This window comes from Rhinatrema bivittatum, chromosome 5, assembly GCF_901001135.1.
Source record: "Rhinatrema bivittatum chromosome 5, aRhiBiv1.1, whole genome shotgun sequence".
Classification (NCBI taxonomy): domain Eukaryota; kingdom Metazoa; phylum Chordata; class Amphibia; order Gymnophiona; family Rhinatrematidae; genus Rhinatrema; species Rhinatrema bivittatum.
The window spans coordinates 30,101,472-30,123,890 of record NC_042619.1 but is presented as its reverse complement, the minus strand read 5'-3'; the positions used below and the strand labels follow the sequence as shown (position 1 = coordinate 30,123,890).

Below are 22,419 nucleotides of genomic sequence, written 5' to 3'. Positions count from 1 at the left end.
TTTTGGGGCTTCGGCAGGAAGTAATTTCGTTAGGATATTCTTATACATTACGCTATCCATGTAAATGCATAATACAGAAACAAGATAACACATATATTTTTTGCCCCAGATCAATTAAAGAAATTCGTGGAACAAGTTAGAGTGCCGACATCTACCCCAATTTCTAGTTAACAAGGCAAAAAAGAGAAAGAAAAAGATAAAGGGAATGCAATAGTTTGAATGATTTGTTTCTCTTGTTAAGCTCCCATTTTTTCAGGAATAATGACCCTCCAATATGATTGATAATTAAATGCAGTGGTTTAATTTTGTTATTTTTTTTGTCAATATTTGTTTTCTTTCTTTTTTCCTCATTGTAGGAAATAAGTATACAATGCATTTTATAAACCACTCATTGTTATTACTACAACTATGTAATGTATTAATATATGAATTATATAGTGAAAATTGATAAAGATTAAAAAAAAAAAAAAAAAAAAGGTGATTTTTCTGGTAGCTATCACGTTGGCTCATAGAGTGTTGGAGCTTCAGGCGTTATCCTGTAGAGAACCTTTCTTGAGAATTGCAGACTCTGGAGTTTCCTTACGGACGGTTCCTTCTTTTTTTCCAAAGGTAGTTTCCTCCTTTCATTTGAATCAATCGGTGAAGCTCCGTCTTTTACAGACCTGGATTGGTCGGATCCCCTTTCTAGGGACTTAAGAAAGCTGGATGTTTGCAGGGCTTTGCTGCGTTATCTTTAAGTTACGAATGCTTTTACATATGTCCGTCCATCTTTTTGTACTGTAGAGTGGTCCAAAAAGAGGTAATATGGCATCTAAGACTACGATAGCCCGCTGGCTGAAAGAGGCTATAAGTTCAGTGTACTTGCTGTGTGGCAAAGCCCTGCCGGTTGGACTTCGTGCCCATTCTACCCATTCGCAAGCAGCGTCTTGGGCGGAGTGCCAGCAAGTTTTGCCGCAGGAGATTTGCAGGGCGGCTACATGGAAGTCTTTATATACTTTTGCGAGGCATTACAGACTGGATGTCCAGGCCCTGAGTTCTGGGGGATTTGGAGACGGTGTGCTCCGAACGGGCCTCTCCGGGACCCACCCCAGGTAGGAAAGTTCTAGTGCATCCCAGGAGTCTGGACTGATCCGGGTACGTGCAGGGAAAGGAAAAATGGTTCTTACCTGCTAATTTTTGTTCCTGTAGTACCACGGATCAGTCCAGAGTCCTGCCCATTTTATGCAGTAAGATAACGGATAGTCCGCTCGTTTCGGCATTTGTTTATTTCTGGTCTGCAGATCAACTTTGTTCACGATGTTCAACAGGTTCTGTTCCCATTTGGGTTTAGTGAGCCAGTTCAGACAAAGTGTTATTTGTATATAGTTTGGTTTTGAACCATTCTGCTTTGATACTGAGTAATACTGACGGACTTTAGGTGGCACCTTAGGATATAGGGCAGAGTCTGTTAAAAACTTCTCTGTCTCCATCTGCTGGAGAGGAGGCAAAACCCACCTCATGTGGGTTACCCCCAGCCTTCTTGGAAGCTTGATACAACCATACCATTTTTCTCTGTTCATTGGCTTAAGCAGAGTGGCAGTTATGACCCTAACAGCCTATGCTTCCAAGAAGGCATTTGGGTAACCTGCATGGTATGGTACTTACAACCCAAACATCAGTGGCAACACTTCATCGGGCTTCCAAGAAGCACTAGAGGGACCATGGTTAAAACCCAAACTTTAGTAAACGTGGGGAGGCTGGATGTTTTGGATAGTGGCTTCGCTGGTTTTTGTAGCTATGTGGATCATTGGTAATATATCATTGAAGGTTGTTGGATTTAGTGTAAGAATCAGAGAGGAAGATGCCTAGGGCTGAAATGGCCTACCAGTGTAGGTGATATAGGCCCGTACTTTAACACATTCTGGGCACACTTGGGACTGAAATGGAGGGTTGTGGTAGGAAAGGTGTTGAATATTCCGGTAAAAGATATTTCACTTGGATGCAGCTCCATCACTGCTCTCTACATTAATGGTGGGGGTGGAAGGGGAATAGAACAAGGAGCTAAGAGAAACAGATAAGAATGAGAGAAAAAATGTGTGAGGCTAGCTGGGCAGACTGGATGGGCCATTCGGTCTTCTTCTGCCGTCATTTCTATGTTTCTATGTTTCTATAAAAGATGTAGGGGGGTTATGGGAAGCTAGTATTGGGTCACGTTTGGGAATGTATATGACTAATTATAAAGAGTGGAAGAAATGCAACTGTCAGACTGGATGGGCCAAGTTAGTCCTTTTGTGCCACCATGAGGTGACAAAGGTTAGTGATTAATGGAGTTCAGTCTGAGGAGAAGGATGTTACTAAGTAGTGTGCCATAGGGCTTGGTCCTTGGACTGGTTCTTTTCAACATTTTTTGAGCAGCAGTGCAGAAAGATTATCGGGAAAGGTTTGTCTTTTAGCCAATGATGCCAAAATCTACAACAAGGTAGAAAGTCAAGAAGGTGTGGAACAGGAGGGGTCTTCCAGCTAAGAGTTAATGCTAAAAAATTCAGAGTGATGTATTTTGACTGTTAAAACCCAAGGGAGAGATACAGTATTGGAGGTGAAATTCTAAGCACAAAAGAAGCATGGGATCAGGGTGATTGTATCTGATGATCTTATGGTGGCCAAACAGGGGATAAGGTGACGACAAAAGCCAGGAAGATGCTTGGCTGCATCTTGGAGAGAAATGGTCAGCAGAGAAAAGGAGGTGGTATTGATGCCTCAGCATAAGTCCCTGGTGAGCCCTCACTTGAAATACTGTGAATAGTTTTGGAGATTGCACCTTCATAAGGATGGAAACAGAATAGGATGGAAACATGTATACCCTAGAGGAAAGGCAGGATAAGGGGGATATGATTGAGTTTTCTATGCAGAGGGGGCGGACCTCTTTCAAAAGGAAGGAGGCTCTAGAGCAAGGGCTTATGGGAAGAGGGTGAAAAGGGGCAGACTGAAGTAATCTAAGGAAATATTTCTTTATAGAGAGGGTAATGGATGCATGGAACAGCTTTCCTGTTGAGGTGGTGGAGACAAAAACAGTATCTGAATTCAGGAAAGCATGGGATAAGCACAGAGGATCTCTGATGGAATGGTAGAGATTGTAAAGCTGAATAATTGGTGTGGACATACAGACTAGATAGGCTGTAAAGAAAGATTTAAATGTGTGACAGGCGTAGAAAGATGAAATTATCCTTAGAACTGATCATGATCCGAAATTGCAGGGAGAGGTTCAAAAGAGACACAAAAAATACTTCTTTACTGAGCAGGTGGCAGATGCGTGGAATAGTCTACCAGTAGAGGAGGTGACAGAATTTAATCATGCCTGGGACAGAGTGCAGTGGTGAGGGCACGTGGGGATAACAGAATAAATGAGAGAGGGCGCTTGAGTGCTGACTTAACCCACATGGAACTTGAGAAGGCCAAAGAAGCCCTTTATGGGCTTTGAATTTCAGAGTTTATATTTTTTTAGTTGCCATTTTCCGAATCACTTCTGCTTTCTTAAAATCCTTAACAAGGTGTGGCCTCCAGGACAGAGCACAGTACTCAAAGTGACCTACACAGGGGAATGTTATCTCTTTTCCCGTTGATGATGGCGTGATTTATGCATCCAAGCATACTGTTGGTTTTCCCCAGTTGCTTTATTACTTTGACTGGCTACCTTGAGATTGTCTGAGATGATTCCTCTTAGATCTTTTCTCTTGTTTGACAGTGTCCATCTAATTGATACGTGACTAATGGATTTTTGTGGCCTAAATTCTTGATTCTGCATGTTTTAGACAGGCTGGAGGTCTTCTGGAGAGAGGCTACCAAACTGGTGTCTGCTGTCATCTACTTGTTTAAACTATTATAAGACTGAAACTCATTTTCCAAGCCCACAATTTTTAAGCCCCCTCTCATTTTTTTTTTCCACACTTTCTGGTGTAGCTGCTCGTATAGATTTTGTTTCATCTGCAAAAGAGCATAATTTTTCCTCAAATCCTTTGGCAATTCCGATCATAAAGATATTGAAAAGAAACTGTCCCAGTACTGAGTCCTGAGGCCCATTTGGGGAAGGCAAAGTGGACTCCATTTACCCCCATTCTCTGCATCCTGTTGCTCCGCCAGTTCCTCACCCAATTTACATCTTTCTGATGGGCACTTTCTGTCCGGCACTTAATATTGATTGATTTACTCCTTCACTTACTGCCGATTGATCCATTCACTGTCACATGTCAGTGAAAGGACCAATCGGGAACAGCTCTGCTGGAGCAGCATCTCCGGTAGGGGTTCCTGGCCGGGAGGGAGGAGAGTTGGAGTCTGGCAAGGGCAGTTTTATCATACGGACCTCGGATTCCCGATTTCAGGTACAGGACTCCCAGTTCTGACCCAGACCGCTTGATCCATCAGACCAGACCTTGGGGGTGATCAGACCAATTTTTTTTTTTTAACCTTACTCCGTTTACTGTTCTGACTTAATATCCGCATGATATTAAGTCAGAGGAACTACAGAAAACCAGTTTTTTATGCTTTTCTGTTAACTTTGGAGGCTCCTCAAAACTTAATGCCTGCTCCAGGGCAGGCGCTCAGTTTTGAGAGTAACATTGTGCCCGTGAGGCGCGCATTTTTTTTTTTTTTTTTTTGCATAGGTAGGTAATAGCTAATAACTTCATCAACATGAATTTACATGTGATGAGCGCTATTAGCTATGTGCTGGTTTGGATGTGCATTTTGGACGCGCTAATCCCAGTATTGCATCGGCCCCATTGAGTTAAAAAATACCCCGATGCCAAGTAAAAGTAATAATGGATTTATTATTAGCTTATAGGAATAACTAGACAAAGTAAATTGCTACAAATAACACTAAATGGTTGAGCGCAGTAATCGGACAAGAAAAATGTACCAGCTCAAATTCCTCACCAGATCAGCATCAGCACAATCTGACCACCCTCCCCTATCCAAACCCAGCGCACCTTACTCTAAATTTTTCCTTTGCCTCATTCTTAACAATAAAAGTAATATGGGGACTTTTCTTTTTTTATTATTTCTGCCGTAGATTGTAATGAGCAGTGTGTCACGCATGGGAGAACCATCGGTCAGGTGTGTCCCGACTGAAAAAAGGTTGAGACCCACTGTTCTAGTTTGTGCTTTGGAATAGTCACTGCCATTGATGCATGTTCAGACTGAGCAGATGTTTGGGTCAATGTATGTGTGTGTGTGTGTGTGTGTATATATATATATCATCGGACAGTGTTTCCAAGACTTTTCAAGCCTGAGGCACACCCACATTAACAAAAATGTGTGGCACACCAGCCTCCATGGAGTGCAGACATGGAGAAGACTCGTATGGCCAAAAGAAGAACCAGGAAAGCACTGAAAGCCCCCACCGTCTTGCTTCCAAATTTTAAAATAAAAGGAGAGAGGGAGCAGAGAGACACATGAACTCATCATGATGGATCAGCTCTCTCTATATATAAGTGCAGGAGAAGAGAAAAGGTGTGGTGCAGGCAGCTGGCTCCGTTAATTACCTGCTGCTAATCCCAGTACTCAAAGTAAGTCACATTCAGTGCTCAGTGCACACTCTTCCCATCTCATTCAGCCTGGCAATAGGACAGAGGCTGGAAGAACTCAAAAGAGGGGGGCTCAGGACGGGGACATTTTGTGTGCAGTGTGGTTTGTACTGCACAAAGTGGGGCCCGGCTATCTATGCTCTGCAGACTGCTCATTAATTACCACTCCTGCTAGAGCTAGGAAGAAGAGGCGTGCATGATTACATATTTTCTCAGAAAGCAGCTCTTACAAGTTTAAGAGCCACCAATGGTGTCTCTTGTTGTGAAGAGCTGAGTGCAGAGCATAGATTCTGGCCTGGTCTGGAGCAAAAAGCAGTGGTGACTTCTGTGGCAAACCTGATTGTGTCTGAAGACCCACCAATGTGCTGTCATACTGGTTGGGGAAACACTGCCATAGTTTATTGGTGTTCTTTTTATGGTCTTCCACTTTCTTCCTGTTCTTTTGGTCTTCCAGCTCAATAGACTCCAACCTTTGCTAGATTATGGTGTTATGAGCCTTCAGTCGCAACTATCTGGGGATTTTTCCCACTTCCATCTAGTCCAGTCATTGCATTGATTGACCTTGGCCAGTAAGTGTGCATTCTGAGTATGACCACTAGGTGTCACCGTTTTGCAATGACAGAGGCTCCCTCTCTACCACCTCAATCCTAGCCAGCCCAGGGAGTAGAAATTGGGTTTAGGAATGGATGGAGCCCAGGTCTCACTACTTTGGTATTCTTTTGCTACAAATCTGAAATATGTATATAGTTTTATTTTTGTTTACATTTTCACAATTTTGCTGACATTCAGCTGCCTCTTTTATACTGATTTTTCCCTCTGCCTGCTTCTGTTTGCTGGCTTCCAAGACAGGCATGAAAAACCTCATAGACTCACATAATCCTGGTGAGATTATGAAGTTCTTTAAGTGAATTTTGAATCAAATGCTTCATTTTTCTTTGACAGATTTTGTGTTTGTTCATTTGGTGACTGACACCTTTGGTTAAGAGTAGTAAAAGCATAACATCGTAATATAAAGTAATTTTGAGATGGCATCTGATATTGTGGGACAGGATATTGAAAATACACACAAACGTTTTGCATCAATTTGGGCAGGATGTTGATGCTTGGATTGTGCCTAGACTGGCCTGTATGGTTATGGTTCTAGCGGAACCAGGAAAGGTTCAAAGAAGGGTAACCAAAATGATAAAGGGGATGGAACAGCTCTCCTGTGAGGAAAGGCTAAAGAGTTAGGGTTCTTCAGCTTGGAGAAGAGATGGCTGAGGGGAGATTCGACAGAGAGCTATAAAATCATAAGTGGAGTGAAACAGGTAAACGCAAATCTGTTGTTTATTCTATCAAAAAATACAAAGACTCGGAGACACTCCATGAAGCCACTAATAAGCTCATTTAAAACGAATCGGAGAAAATATTTTTCCACTCAACACACAGTTAAGCTTTGGAATTCATTGCCAGAGGATGTGGCGAAGTCAGCATAACTAAGTTTAAAAAAGGTTTGGACAAACTTTTATTAAACAGGCAGACTCGGGGACAGCTACTGCTTACTTCAGGATGTAAGCAACATGGAATCAGTCTACTATTTGGGATCTTGCTAGGTATTTTGTGACCTGGATTGGCCACTGTTGGATATGGGATACTGGGCTTGGTCTGACCTAGTATGGCGATTGTTATGATAGCTATCCAGAGGGAAGTCCTTAAAAGACTGATATGTTAACTTTCATATGAAAGTGCTGTAATAGTTTTATTTGTCAATTTGTGTGCTTGTTATTGCCTTACAAAGTACAGGTACCTATTTTGCATTAATTCAGGCACTGGTAGCATGCCATAAACACTTCAGGCAGATGGACCATGTGATGTGTTTGGGTCTCTGACATTGTGGAGTGAAAGAGAACAGGGATGTCAGCTAAGTGCTGCTTAAATTCTAGTTAATTCAGATTTTAATGGTTGCTTATTATTTGTATATAATAATAAAAAAATCTGATCAGGGCATTATGGGCATATCTCAGTTTGTTCTCAGCTGCCTCCTCACTGCAGCTGTAGTCTTTGCAACAAGTGGGATGAATATTGATTAAGAGATGTGCTTAGCTACTGCTGTTTTAATAAAAGCATAGCTCTTTTTGATGTTGCAAGCCTGTAATACTATACATGATGCTGTGATTATTGCTTAATTATTGGTTAATCCTAATGCTGAACTTTCTTGTTTTGCTTTGCTCAGCATCTCACGGACACATCCCACGGCGTCAGGAACAAGTGCCTGCAACTGATTGGCTGCCTTGGCTCTGTAGAGAAAGGCCCGAAGGAGTGCGAGGGCCTGGCCGCCCGAGACGTGCAGAAGATAATAGGGGATTACTTCAATGACCAGGACCCTCGCGTGAGGACAGCAGCTATAAAAGCCATGGTAGGAGATGGCACATTTAGCCAAAGTGGGACTATTTAGTGACCCACTGGTAGTGGTAAGGGGGGGTCATGTAGTCTGCCCTTTCCTTCCTCTTCCCAGCAAACACAAAATCACAGATCTCCTGCACTACATCAAATGAGCCCTGGCGATCCCCAGCAGAAGTTATTTATTTTAAAATCTGTTTCTCACGTCAGTTATTGTGGGTCTTGTTTTGTGTCACCTATTCTTTTTAATCACAGTAGCTTTCATATAGAAATCTTTTGCACCTTTTTTGGCAGTTAGATGAGTTCCCTGTTTTTAAGACAGGATTTGCTGTATAAATCTTTTTTTTTTTTTTTTTTGAGTTTGTACAATGCTAAACAATTGTCTGGTGAATGTGAAAAGTAAACCGAGCGGCAAAGCAGTGTTGCAGAGTGAAAACAGAAAGCCATAGCATGAAATCTGAGCGCCTTCCACATTTGCAGAGCCCAAACAGGCTCAGCAGCAGGGGTGGTAGGAGATCAAGGATCCAAAACCAGGAGAAAATCCCGACATGGAAAACCTTTCCATCTGCTGCAGTTTTTTTTTTTTTAATTATTGTTAACAGTATGCATACTGCAGTGAGTTTACAAATGTTTTGTAAGGTTCATCTCCTTTTGCCCCACAAAATAGCTTTGCGTCACTATCTACATTCTAGCAAGTGTGCACAGTGTACGTGTTGATTCTGGAAAAGAAACGTTGCATTTGAGGTGACAGTGACAGAATACAGAAAATCTCTTTAAAATATATAACATGACAGAATAGTTGTGCGACCTCGAGAGCACAGTGATTGAAAGGGGTATACCTTTCAGCTGAGAGCATGCAAGACTTCCAGCCTTGCTAAATAAAGATTGTTTCCCCCAGGCATGAAATGGGGATATGCCCTTCCTTAACGAGGCCCTTTGAGTGGTAGTGTAACGAATGGCGGGAATCTTCTGTTTCTGCCCTATTTGCCTGCTTGAAACCGCATGCTTGATCCCAGGAAGAGGTCTCTGCTGCCCAGTGGGGTCGATGTCGTCCACGAGGAGACACGTTTCCTGTCTGCCGAATGTGTGGGAGGAGACGGCCTCCTCCACCATGAGAAACAGCTCTAGTGTACTTTCTCAGGAGCGTCTGCGGGAAGCGTGTGGCGTCCCGCTTTAACGGTGCACTTGCAGACAGCTCAAGCAGAGGCAATGAAAAAAAAAAGTGAGTTTGATCTGAGCACACAATAATTCCCTTTTTTGTTTCTTGAAAAGATGAACTCATCGTAAAAGGGTTCCATTGTATAGCAAGAAAAAGTTCAGTTTTCTAGTGGGCGATATTGGTCCTGTAAGAACCTGGATTCTGTATGGGCTGTGATACCTTTTACAGGACCAACGTAACAATCCTGCAAAGAGGAGGCCGAACAGGAGATCTTTGTGACCAGGCAGGTCCCCTTCTTCGGAGGCGACATCCGTTGAGATCTTTCTTTTTTCCGAGCCGCAGCTGAAGAAGAGACCCGTGTGGTCTGGAAGGCTCACGTACACCGTCGCCTTTGGAGTATTGTTACTTTTGTCCTATAAGAGCGTAGAAAGAAGCCATATAGTGAAGCAACCTTGATTTTCACCTTTATGAGGCAGAGAAAAGTTAAGTCCGCGTGCCTGTGCGTTTCCGGACTGGCGCATATAATTGATGCCTTCAGATGAATGGGGATCCGCTTCCGAGGCATCGCTTCATCCTCGCTCTCCTTTCAGGCACAGGTAAACTGTCTTTGGATGATTGCAGGGAAAAGAATGAAGTCCTGGTGAACCCTTTTCCTGCGATGTTGATCCGGCAAGGCTCGGTGTACAGTATGTAACTGCAGGAACCCTTGCTATGTACGCAGCCTGAAAGCTCACGGCCTCTGCTTCGGCTGTTCTGCCTTCTCAGGTGCTGCTGGTCAGAGAGCACAGGAACCTGTGGGACTGGGCAAGGCTGCAGCGCATCCCTCCGAGTCATATGGGAGACGCACGTGATATGTGATGCTTTCTTTTTTTTTTTTTGAATCCTCTTTGCATGTTTAGTTTGTGAGCTTAAAAAGACGTTTCAGGTTAAAATACTTTTTAGGACTGTGCCTTAGATTTGAGACACTTTTACTTGGTGTTGCCCCTAAAATAGGTTTTAAAAAGATGTAGAAAGGTTAATTTGAAAAACTAGTGCCTGTTGCCTGAAGAGCCACAGAGGGCCTGGGCTGCGTGGTTGCTGTGCTTTCTTTTCCTGATCTGGAACATCATAATGACAGCGCTGAGCGGGTCCTGGTAGCGCTGTAGAAATAAGTAGCAGCGGTCCTATAATTGACTTGAAAAGATGGAAGCGGAGTTCAGAGTGGCTGTGTCACTAAAGGGGTAACTTTTGCACACGACAGCATTGGATAATGTCCTCCCGAGTGTCATCTTGAAGGGGGAGGTTCATTTGGAGAACTTTGACCACTCTTCTTTTGAACAAAAAAAAAAAAAATATCCTGAGGACTTTTTTTTAATTTTTATCTTCTTTTGTAGTTGCAGCTCCATGAAAGAGGACTGAAGCTTCAACAGGCTATTTATAGTCAGGTATTGCTGCTTTTTTTTTTCTAAGATGGTTTTATTTTTTCTGGCTTGCTTTTCTCCGGTATTGGGGGGTCCTCCCCTGGCCTGGGAAATAGATTCAGATGCTCACGTACGTATGGGTGAGGTTGGAGAAGACGGCCTTTGGATGACACGCTCCACGGTGTGTTAGAAAGAAGGTGACCTCTCTCTCTTCTTCTTCCATTCCCGACTTCTCTTCATGCTTCTTCCTACTAGACTTTCATCAGAGCGCCGTGCTCCGCAGCCTCCGCTTCCTCCCCCATCTCTTGTAGGCCCTGTGGTGAAAAGAGCGGCGTGCGGCTCGACATCACCCTGAAGGAGCAGTGCTCAGCCCCTGTTCCAGGAGAGTGGCTCTCAACCCAGGAGGTGGGAGGAAGTGGGGGGGTGAGTCTGCCCCGGTGCCACCACTGCAAGAGCCCATCTGCCTCTACGTCTCCTCCTCCCACCCACATAAGGGAGCTGAGCCACCATCCCCACTGCTGATGTGGAGGCGAGAGGAGCCACCTGCCCCATTACCTCCAAAGGCGAGAAGAGAAGCCAGGGAAGCGTTCTCTCTTTTTATACGGTGCATTCCATCAGTGAGTAATATGAGTTAATTAGAATGGCTGAAATAATTATTTACATTTTGCAAAACAAAGTTGGGGGTGGGGGGGTGCTTTCAGAGCTCACGTGCAGGGGGGGCCAAGATTAGACTCGCTGGGTCCCAGGGCAGAAACTTGGGAAGGGGTTCAGCCAGTGCCAGGCGCCCAGAAGGTCAACCTCTGTGACATCCCTCAGCTTTGCCAAGGAGGTCCTGTGTGCCACTTGCCTTTGCCCTGCTGACACCATCCCCCTCCTACTGGCTCTGCCCATATGAGGCTGTTAGGGGAAGAGGCAGTGGTGCGACGCAGTAAAGGTTGAGACCCATTGCTCTGCGGCACTTGTTCTCAACTTTTCATGACTATTAAGCACGTAAGACTTGCCATACTGGGTCCATCAAACCCAGTATCCTGTTTCCAACAGTGGCCAGTCCAGGCCATTGTACCCTTTTCAGGAATTTGAGGTTTCTCGTGTACCCCCCTGATTTGCAGAAATGTAAAATTTATTGCAAATACTGTGCTTCTGTTTTTTCTCAGCATTGATCGTAAGGGTTTTTTTTTTTTACCCTCGATCTCTTCTCTGCTTTAATCTTGTCTGTCCCTTAACTTTGTTTCCTGGTTCTCCTTTGCATTTTTCCTTTTTTCCATGTTTATCTTCTTTCTTCATTCATCTCTCTCCTGCTTCTCAGATCTTTGTCTCTTGAGCTCATGTCTTTCCATCTTTTTTCTCTAAGTATTTCTCTCTGCTTCACCTCTCTCCTGCTTCTCTCTCCCTCCCATTTCTCAATCTTCATTTTCTGTCCTTCCACTTACTTTTCTCTTCACCTTTTGACTTCTCTGATTCCTTTCTCTTCCTACCTCATGTTCTCCATCTCTCTCATCTTTCCCATCATCCCCATTTCCACTTTTTCTTCTCCTTAGCGCTCCATCTCCATAATTTTGGTCTGTCTCCTGTAGCAACCATAGAGCAGCATCAGAGCAGGCACCATAAGTTCAGGAGTAGTGGGACTCAGGAGAAGCAGCCGACCATAGGACTAAAGCAGAGACAGTGAAAGTGCCGCCTCTTCCTCCTCCTCCAGTGTGTAGGCTTCGTTTCCAGTCAGGGAGAGAGTTGTGAGGTCAGGAAACACAATGCTTTCACTTTCTCTGCTCTGCTGGCCTCTCTTGCTCCTTGTGTGCTGGTGATGGCCGCCTCGGGTTCCCTTCTGTGCGGCAGCAGTGATGCTGCACATCTCCATTTTACTTCTCCTGGCCAGAACATGGCAGCTGATGGGGAGCCCGGGATCTTTCGCTTGGGGTTACCGCTTTGTGCGGCAGGGGTGGATGGGTGTTTTTTCCCCAGTTTGGGTTTCCCCCGCCTGTGTGGTGGTGGTGGTGGTTGTGGTCTTGTTGTATACCTTGGTTGAGAATCACTGCTCTAGGGGCTGTCTCTTGGCAGTGTAATTACACTTCAAGGAGCCATCAAGTTTGTGTGTGTATGTTCCTTTCTCTGTGAATTATAGGCAGCCAATCAGAAAGCCGATGCTTCCAAAGCAGCTGAATCGGAGCTGCTCGTTGGTTGTTTTATAGCGTTTCCTTTGGTTATTTTCTGCATCACACTTTACTTTTTTTTTTTTTTTTTTAATAAAAGCTTTTTTTTCATAAGTTTGGAATGGGAGAAAATCAGAGCCAAAGTGTGAGGTAGTTGCTGGTAGCGCTGTATACCTGCACACAGTCCCTCTCATTCTAGGGAAGAGTCTTGGCTAACTGAAAAAGCTGGCCAGCAGGTATGGACTGGTGATTTAAAAGTAATTGCCTAAAAGTCTTTTTGGAGCTGTTAGCAAAATATATCCAGAGCTCTTCATACCTGTCCTTGTCAAAAAGTTACTTCCTTGCAAGGAATCTGGCTCTCAAGGTCCCCTCCTCTTAACGTTCCTATGCGCTTCGCTATAGGCCTCAGCAGGAAGCCGGCAGTGTGGGGACACAGCCAACGTCTTCCCTGGCCCCTGCAACGTCTCTTCCCCTTCCTCATTTACTTTATTTCTAAACAGGAAGGTGCAGGAGGAGAGGTGCGGTCATGGAGACTGAGAGCACGTGTCTCCCACTTCGGCTATGGGATAAGCAGCAGCTCTAACTGTTCATACCCCAGATCAGTCCAGATGATGAGTGGGGTTTGCATCCCTACCAGCAGATGGAGGCAGAGAAAAAAAAAATTCAAACATTGCTACGTAACATAGAGTGTCACCTGCAGTACCTCAGTGTCTCTCTGTCTCCAGTGGATGGTAGAGGAGTAAAAAAATAAAATAAAATGAAAAGATGAGAGAGGAGAATTGCTCCTAGGATTGTTAGGTTCTGAGGAGGACCATCCCCCTGATAGAGCAGGGCAAGCAGGGGGAGTCAATGGCCCTTCTTTCACTTCTGCTTGGACTTTAGGAGGCTTTGATAGCCAGTGGCACTGGCTCCCTCATACCCTGCGCCTCTTCCTCCCCTCTATAGAAACTCCAGTTCTGTTCAGTGGAGGATCAGCTAAAAGGATTTATTTGTCTGTCTCTTCTTTGGGTGAGTGGTCACTTTAATGAAATCTAAAATAAAAAAGAGAAAATGTCAGAGGCAGTGCTGGGAGCAGCTTGGTGCTGCTGGACAGCAAAGGAGCTTGTGCAGTAAGTTTCCTGTGATCTGGGAACCAGTAAAGGAATTTTAACTGCACGGAGGTTGAGAAAATGATCCAAGCACAACTGTTGCTTCAATTCCCATGCAGTGTTTAGGCTTAAGTAGGCCAAGTCTCAACTCTGCAATCTTCCTTTTAAAGGAAAGCTTCTGTTTGAAGAGGACCTGTAGCAGTTGATAAAGCAGTTGGGGGAGTCGATGGGAAACAAGCTACTGGAGGATTTGAAGATTGGCAGGAAGACTTCCTAAGCTCACGCCCGTTTCCGGGATATGAGACGTTTTCGTCCCAACAAGAGTTCTTTGATACCATCACAGAATCAAGGGATCTGGAAGGCAGCAGTGATTTCAGGGTTCCCGAAGATCTCCCAGAGATAGTTCCGGTCAGGGTGCCGGAGGTAATAAATTCTCTCAATGAAGCCAGATTGGTCAACTCTCTCGAGGAAGTGGTCGGGGATGCCTGACACGATATTACGAGGAGTGGACCAGGATCACCTCGGACCAATGGGTTCTAGAGGTGATAAGAGATGGTTACCTTTAGAATTTTCTCGCTCCATCAGGGAGGCCTTCATGATGTCTCATTGCACATCCTGCAGCAAGCGAGAGGCGGTTCTGGATATATAGCTTTGCCTTCGTAGTTGGGTGCAATTATTCTGGTACCGGCCACGGAGCAGGGTCAAGGGAGGTACTTGATTTGCTTTGTGGTTCACAAGCAGGAGGGGACTTTTTGGCTCATCCTTGACCTGCAGAAAGTCAATGTGGTGCTGCGGGTTCCATGATTCTGTATGGAGAATTTGTGAACAGTGATAGCGGTGGTTTGTCAAGGGGAATTTCCGGCCTCATTGGATTTAACGGAGGGCTATCTACACATTCCCATACGCACGGAGGTTTCTTTGCTTCATGGTGCTGGAGAGCATTTCTATGCTAGAATTGGAACCATGGGCCTTTGCTCACATGCATCCACTTCAGAGGGCACTTCTGTCCTGTTGGAATCTGTTGTCGGAGAAGCTTCATCGGCCCTTACCGCTGCAGGGGGCCTCCAGGTCCAGTTTCTTGTGGTGGCTATTGCAGCCCAGTTTGGAGAATGAAGTGGATCTAGAGGTTCTGTACTGGGTGGTCGTGACTACAGATTCCAGCCTTTGAGGTTGGAGAGCAGTCTGTCAAGGGTGGATGGCCCAAGGGCTGTGGTCGCCAGCGAAGGCGTCCTGGTCTATCAATTGTTTAGAAATGAGGGCAGTTCGCAGAGCATTGATGGTGTTCCTTCCTCAGGTTTTGGGACGAATGGTGAGTGTTCTCGGACAGTGATAAAACAGTGCTGTATATCAGTTGACAAGGTGAGATGAAGAGTCGAGAAGTGGCTCTGGAGGCCCAGGAATTTTGTCTGGGCGGAGCAGTACCTGGAAGAGATTGTGGCATCACATGTTGCAGGAGTGGACAGTGTACAGGTGGATTATCTCACCAGGCAGCAGTTGGATCTAGGGGAATAGGAGTTGTTGATGGATGGGGTGATCCCCAACTAGATTTGATGGCGTCGTGCAGCAGTGCCAAAGTGATGAGATTCTTCAGTTGCAGAAGAGAGGCAGGAGCCGAAGGGATCGATGCTCTGGTTCTGTGGTCAACAAGGAGTGTGCTGTACGTATTTCCTCCATGACCTCTTATAGGTCGTGTTGCAGCACATAGAGTGACATCCAGGCAGGGTGCTGGCACAGGAGTGGCTGCGGTGCCTGTGGTTTGTAGATCTGATTCACCTTACCATGGACAGGCCCATCAGGTTGGCTTATCTTCAAGTATGCTCAGACAAGGAGCTCGGATTGGGTGGTTTGCTTTTGTCTTGTGGCTTGGCTTTTGGGAGGAGACATTTAAGATTAAAAGGGTACTCTGAGTTGGTTATTGCTATGTTGCTTCAGGCATGGATACCTTCCAAGTTGCTGGTTTATGCCAGGGTGAGGAGAGTGTTTGAGTCCTGGTGTGTAGAGGAGGGCCTGGATCATTTACGGATGGATACTCCACACATCTTGGCCTTTTTGCAGCAGGGTTTGATTAAGAGTCTCGCCTATAATTCACTTCAAGTACAGGTAGCAGCCTTGGTATGCATTTGAGGGAAGTTGCAAGGAAGGCTGTTGTCATCTTATCTGAATATCATACAATTTCTCAGGGGAGCCAAGCATTTGTGATCTGTGGTGTGAAGGATGTGTCCTTCTTGGAACTTAAATTTGGTGTTGCGAGGTCTTTGTGGTCCTACATTTGAGCCTTTGTGGAGGGCATCATTGAAGGATCTCACTTTGAAAGCAGTTTATCTGTTAGCGATTTGTTCGGCCAGAAGGATTTCAGAGTTTCAGGCTTTGTCCTGTAGAGAACCATTCCTGTGGATTTCAAACCGTGGTGTGTCTTTGTGGACGGTACCCTTGCTTTTACTGAAGGTTGTTTCTTCATTCCACCTCAGTCAGATGGTAGAGCATCTGGCTTTTCCGAGTTTGTCTGGGGAGGGACAGCATGCAAGGGAACTGCACTAACTGGATGTTCATTAGAATCTGTTTTAGTATCTTAATAATTTCCGTTGATCAGATCATCTTTGTCTTGTTCAGGGGTGCAAAGAAAGGAATTAAGGCTTCTAAAGCCACTATTGTTCGTTGGAGACTTTTTTTGGCCTATTTCTGTAAGGGTTGGACAGTCCCGGAAGGGTTGCGGGCACATTTGGCTACAGTCAACCTTGTGGGCTGAGGTTCAGTTAGTGTCACCACAGAAGATTTGTAGAGTGGCCACATGGTCTTCCCTTCATATTTTCACCAAACATTATCTGTTCAATGTGCGGGTGCCAGAGAAGGTGAGTTTTGGTGACAGTGTTCTGCAAGCGGGTCTTTCAGGTTCCCTTCCAGTATAGGGGAACTTGGGTACATTCCACTTGTCTGGACTGATCTGGTTTATGAACAGGAAAGGAAAATTGGCACTTACCTGCTAATTTTCGTTCCTGGAATACCACAGATCAGTCCAGAGACGCAGCTCCTTGATTCCGAAAGACTGTAATGTTGGAGTTATATCTCTAGAGCAGAGCTTAATTTTGTATATAGTTAGAACCTTTGGACCGAAAGGGGTTTTTCTGTGTCCTTGTTGTGAGGTCTCCAGAGAGTTCCAACCCGGGATTCTGTGTTTGCCCTAGAAGAGGAAGTTGTTACTTGAGTTGATTTGTGACTCTACTTTGGTTTGGGTACAGGTCAATACTGAGGGACTGCAGGTGGCGCACTCAGTTAAGTAGCAGTGCCTGAAAAGCTTTTTAGTTCTTTGTCTCCATCTGCTGGTAGGGATACAAAACCGACTTGCCTGGACTGATCTTTGGTATTCTAGGAATGAAAATTAGCAAGTAAGAATGAATTTTCCTTTCCTCCTCCTGGTTTCCACTGGACCAGGGTGGGACAAGTGCTGGTACTACATACCACCACATACTGTCCTGGTGTGAGCCTTTCCTAGTACTACAAAAAGAGGCAACTCTTTTTTTTTTTCTAAGCAAAACATAGTAAATGATGGCAGATAAAGACCAACATAGTCCATCCAATCTGCCCAATAGCCTAGGAATTGCACTGCCAGTCTCCAGCCATTATTCAGTTCTGATTCATAGCTGAGGGCAGGTGGGGGAGAGAAGCTTTGTAACTTGCTTGAATTGTCAGTGAACAGGGTTGGTTAATATTTTAAACTATAAAACTGAGTCCCAAACCTGTCCCAGGGGAATCCCCAGCCAGTCAGGCTTTCAGGATATCTGCAATGAATATGCATGAAATAAATTTGCATTCACTGCCTGCATTGTATACACATTTATCTCATGCATATTTATTGCAGATATATCCTGAAAACCTGACCGGCTGGTGGGTCTCCCAGGACAGGTTTGGGAACCACTGCTATAAAATAGAAAAGCATGAACATTTTCTAAGTAATCTTGCTGTCTGCATTTCAGGCCTGTAAGCTGCTGTCGGATGATTATGAAAATGTGCGCAGTGCAGCTGTTCAGCTGGTCTGGGTCCTGAGCCAGCTTTATCCCGAGAGGTATCTGCTTATCACAGATCACGCTCAATGTGTAAAGTCCCCACGAACACATCCTCCTCGTTCCTTTCCGTGTGATAAATTTAAAGAGCAGAGGAGTAGCCTAGTGGTTAGAGCCAGAGGGCTGAGAAGCAGGAAACCAGGGTTCAGGTCCCGCTGATGCTCCTTATGATCTTGGGCAAATCACAACAGATAGATTTACTCCCATTTTCTCCCTTTCTGTGTCTATGGGGAAAAATGTTTGAGACCATAGACAATTATTTATACCTTGGGATTTTTCACCTTTTAGACCATCTTTTTCCTATATTTCAGCAGTCACAGTGATCTTCTGTGGACAAAACTTTGGTCTCAGGTACTATTTCATGCTCAGCCAGTGCCAGTGTGGTTAGCAGTGGGCCTAAAACCGACCCTTCTGATAGCTGTTAGTACTTCCACTACCACAGAGCCCGAGGAATCTGGAATCAAAGCTGGATTCTCTGCCTGGCAGCTTGTTTGCCTGTCTCTGGGCTGTCGGCAGTGACCCATTACATCAAAGAGGACAGAAGGCTACTACTAGAGCACTAAGGTGTGATGGGTTAGGATGCCATCAACAGCAAGGAGAGATTATCAGAATCTCTCCCTGGGCACTCACTGGCAGTGCTGTGTGATAGACCCAGCTTCATTTCTCCTAGCTTGGGCACCCTGGGCCGATCTAGAGGTGCTGCCGAAGTAGCAGTTATAGTCTATCGGTGGGAGGGAGCCTCAGTATTGCACAGTGGTGACACCTTGTGACCAGACTGAGTTCCAGGGGGAACTGCGATCTGTGGCTCCGGGAGGGGGGAAGGGTTATAAAACGGAGGAAATTCTCTGCATTGCTGCAAGTGAAGGCTCATGGTGGTGTTGCCCAATAGAGATTCGTTCCAATTTAGCTGTAAGACCAAAGGAGCAGGAGAAGACTACTGTGCCAAAAATAGTCCCTTCCCTAAAGAGCTAACAGTAACTCTCAATTTTAAATGAGGTGGAAAAGAAAGCCTGTGATAGGGTTTGAAAGTGAGCATTAGTACATTAAACGGAATTGAGAACCATTAGGGAAGCTAGAATGACCATTTAACTGACAATAGGCAGCATACTGCTGAACCTGTAACTTTTTGAAGTTGGTGGTCAGAGTTTCTGAGAGGCCCAGAAGAGCAGCTTTACAGTAACTCATGAAGACATGAGGGCACGGAGTTGTCAGAGAAATCTTTCGAAGTTACATGTGTGGCTCCCCCTATATTTTTTATTTAGTATCGTCCCCATTCCGTCATCCAATGAAGAAATCCGCCTGGTCGATGATGCGTTTGGAAAAGTTTGCCACATGGTCAGCGACGGATCTTGGGTTGTCCGAATGCAGGCTGCCAAGTTGTTGGTAAGTGTCCCCAGCAGCTGAGCCCCGCCCCCTGCCACATCTGTTGAATATAAAGGGGATGCTCTTAAAAGTTTTGCAGGCTGTCTGTGGTCTTCAGGTGTTCCTGAGTGCTGCGAACACGATAAGTAGCTTATCAAAGCGGCATTCTGGTCACTGCAGTGTTAACAGTTTGGCAGAAATCCATGAGCCTAGTGACTGGTGGCAACCCTAAAAACTGATTTGGCCACCATTTTTCATCAGTAGGTGGCCAGATGATCCCTATGATGCTTCTTTTTCAAAATCCTGTGGCGGACTGGTGCCATGGGGATTCTTTACCCAGCATGCTTTGCAAGTGCAAAGTACATGGGGTAAAAAAAAAATGCAGGGATCTCAAAATGAAATCCCTGTGTGTACTACTTTGGGCCCACCCCCACATTTTTCCCCACATGGATGGGGGAGGTGAGCAGTTTTCAAAAGGGTGTTTTCCTGTGGAGAGACACCAGATTCTCCAAGGACGTGCAAGATGTCAGTCCTCACACATGGGTGACATCATCCGATGGAGCCCTTCACAGAACTTTGATCTCAAAGAATCCAGAACTTTCAGCATGAGCTACTGAGCATGTGCAGCTGTAGTTATTTCCCTGCCTCCCTGGCAGAGCCCCTTGCTTTTTTCGCTGAACCGTGCGGTCATAGTATTCAGCTTACTGCTGTGATTTTTTTTCTAAGCTGCAGCTGTTTTTCTAATAAAATTTGTTTTCTCTTTTTCATTCCCTTAAAACTCTCTGTGAGGCAAAGCGTGCTTCTCGCTCTGAGTTTGCATCACTCCCCCTACCTTAAGTCACTGTACTGCACGTTAGGTTTTGTTGCTCAGTCTGTCCTCTGGGTCTCTCTTGTGTAGAATTCAACTCTTTTCCCTCCTAGCCCCTTTTTTGGGATGGCTGCCTCATGATCCAAAGGGAGAAAGGTGGTGCTGTCAACACTATGGGGTTTCCCCACTTTTCATCCTGTTTGGGCAGCCTGTAGCTAGGGATTTACCCAGGTGTGAGGAATGCCATCCTGCTTGTCCTCAGAGAAAGCAGAGTTGCTTACATGTAGCAGTGTTCTTCAAGGACAGCAGGAAGTCAGTCCTCCCAAAACCCGTTCGCCTTCCCTGTGAGTTGGTTCTCCATGTATTTAGCTATTATCATGGACTAAGGGCTTCTGCTTATGGGGCAGAGAGATAGTTACAGCTGCACTTGCTCAGAGAATGCTGAAAGCTCTAGATTCTTTGAGATCGAAGTTCCATGATGAGCTCCATCAGATGATGATACTCGTGTGAGGACTGACATCCTGCTGTCCTTGGAGAACACTTGTTACAGGTAAGCAACTCTGCTTTATCTGAAGAAATGCCTTTGAAAAATGCCTCTAAATTTCAGATAAATGGCTTTGTGGTGGGCTGCAGTCTCAGAGAATGTTATTGATACAGTGGGTTAAATGTCACATCTCTAATTTACTCACCAATGAGTTACTTTGTTTGCATAGCATTTTCCTAATTGATTGGCATTATAATTTTATCTTATATATGCTAAAGGATTGACTTCTTGTAAATCATGAGATTTCTTGTAAATTGAGCCAGATGGCAAAAATGAAACTCTGCATTGAACTGTAACATACTTTTTGACTATTTACATACATTTTGGCATTTCAGCAACCTTCGATAGTTTTACAGATCTGATCAGTGCAATTTCATAGTGCTGTAATGATAGCTTCACAAGAAAACTGTTTCACCAGATTTCGATGGTGAGCTGTCTGCACTCATGTACAATAAGTGGTCAGAAAAAATACAAGTTCCAAGTGATAGTAAATAAAGTCTCACTGACACCGACCCCTCCAGCTATTAGGAAATTCTGTAGGTTTGGCCTTTAAAGGATTCCTCATCATTGCCATAGGCTTTGAAAAACTGCCAGCATGCTCTCTTGGTTAGTGAGTGTCAGCAACTGTGCAGTGAGAAATGTGGTGACACTGGAATGAACACTAGCTCTGAGGTTTGCAGCTACTTTTTATTGCTGACAGACTAGCTAAACTTGGCTCCATCTGTAGCAAGCCATAGTCTTCAAATGCCCTTCTAAATAAGAAAGGGAGTTCACACTGTGCTCCCAAAAACAGTGACATGTTATGAGCTGTGGCACTTGCATTCTGAATAGAACGTGTTGGTGCCAGCTGCCTTTTCGGTGTTCGTGGCGGGGTGTCATTGTTCTGTGGACATACTGAGAATGTATTTTGCAGCCCGCTGTAAACCCTTTCTCAAATTAAATCTAAGGATCACTGGGTGACCTCGTTTGCTGCCCAGTTCTGCTCACTTGCCACCAAGAAGTCTTACTCACCTCCAAAATGGAAGCACAACATAATTTGCTAGCAGGAGGTTTGTTTAAATAATAATCAGTAAGTGGCAATGTGGTTTGCACTGCTGCTGCTTGCACTAGTTCCAGATTGAGAGCAGCCTGGAACTAGTGGGAGAGAACAGATGTGTTGCAGGGGGGGACCTGGAGAGCTTAATGCATGATCTTGCTGTCCTTGTGTGTCCCCAGGTAGCATCTTCTCAGTTAAGTTTGTTTTATAGTACATTTAAAAATGTCGTCTTCACTTCTATAAACCTGTATAAATTGAGGTAGTGTTTGTTCAATGTGAAATGAATATAGCAGTCACGTCTAACTCCTGTTGGACTTTTTCTTGTATCTCAAGAACTGCACTCATCTGGGCACCTGGTATAACAGATGGTCCCTGCTTGCTGGAGAAACCCTGGGCTGGAATTGCAAGGGTGTGACATGTCAAGATTAAGACAGATTGTCAGTTTACACAGTGCCTGACGGTAGCATGCCTTCATTTTAATTTGCTGTTGAGCAAAGTATGTATGTTTGACTTGTTAAGTACCAGTTGAATCAAATTCAGTGCATAAGCAAAAAAACATTTCAAAACTGCCTGCTTTTGGGAAGATTGAACCAATCTATATCTCTGAAGATTCTTCTTACAGTATAGAAAGGAGTCACTGCCATAGTATGGTAAATACGTATTCACTGGATTCTCAATATTTTTCTTGGTCCACATAGGTCACATCTGAAGAAGGGACCCATGCAGGCCCAAACTGATGTGTAACAGTTTTGGATAATTAAATCCCATCCTGCAAAGACCAGTTTTCTTCAGAACCAGTAGGGCTCCTAGCTTCTGCACTCTGTATGTCTCTTCTGGGCTTTCATACTGAATCTCTTCAGTGACAACTGCAAAAGACACT

General features: G+C 44.7%; 1 protein-coding gene across 2 annotated transcripts in view; it reads left to right on the top strand.

Moving 5' to 3' along the window:
* INTS4 (integrator complex subunit 4) overlaps positions 1-22,419 on the top strand; it is a 133,970-nt gene that overhangs the window by 27,245 nt on the left and 84,306 nt on the right. For both annotated transcript variants that reach the window (XM_029602195.1, XM_029602193.1), the window contains exons 5-8: positions 7,771-7,953; positions 10,470-10,520; positions 17,703-17,791; positions 19,052-19,172. In XM_029602195.1, the coding sequence (XP_029458055.1) occupies positions 7,771-7,953; positions 10,470-10,520; positions 17,703-17,791; positions 19,052-19,172 (444 nt within the window). The remainder of the gene's footprint in view (positions 1-7,770; positions 7,954-10,469; positions 10,521-17,702; positions 17,792-19,051; positions 19,173-22,419) is intronic.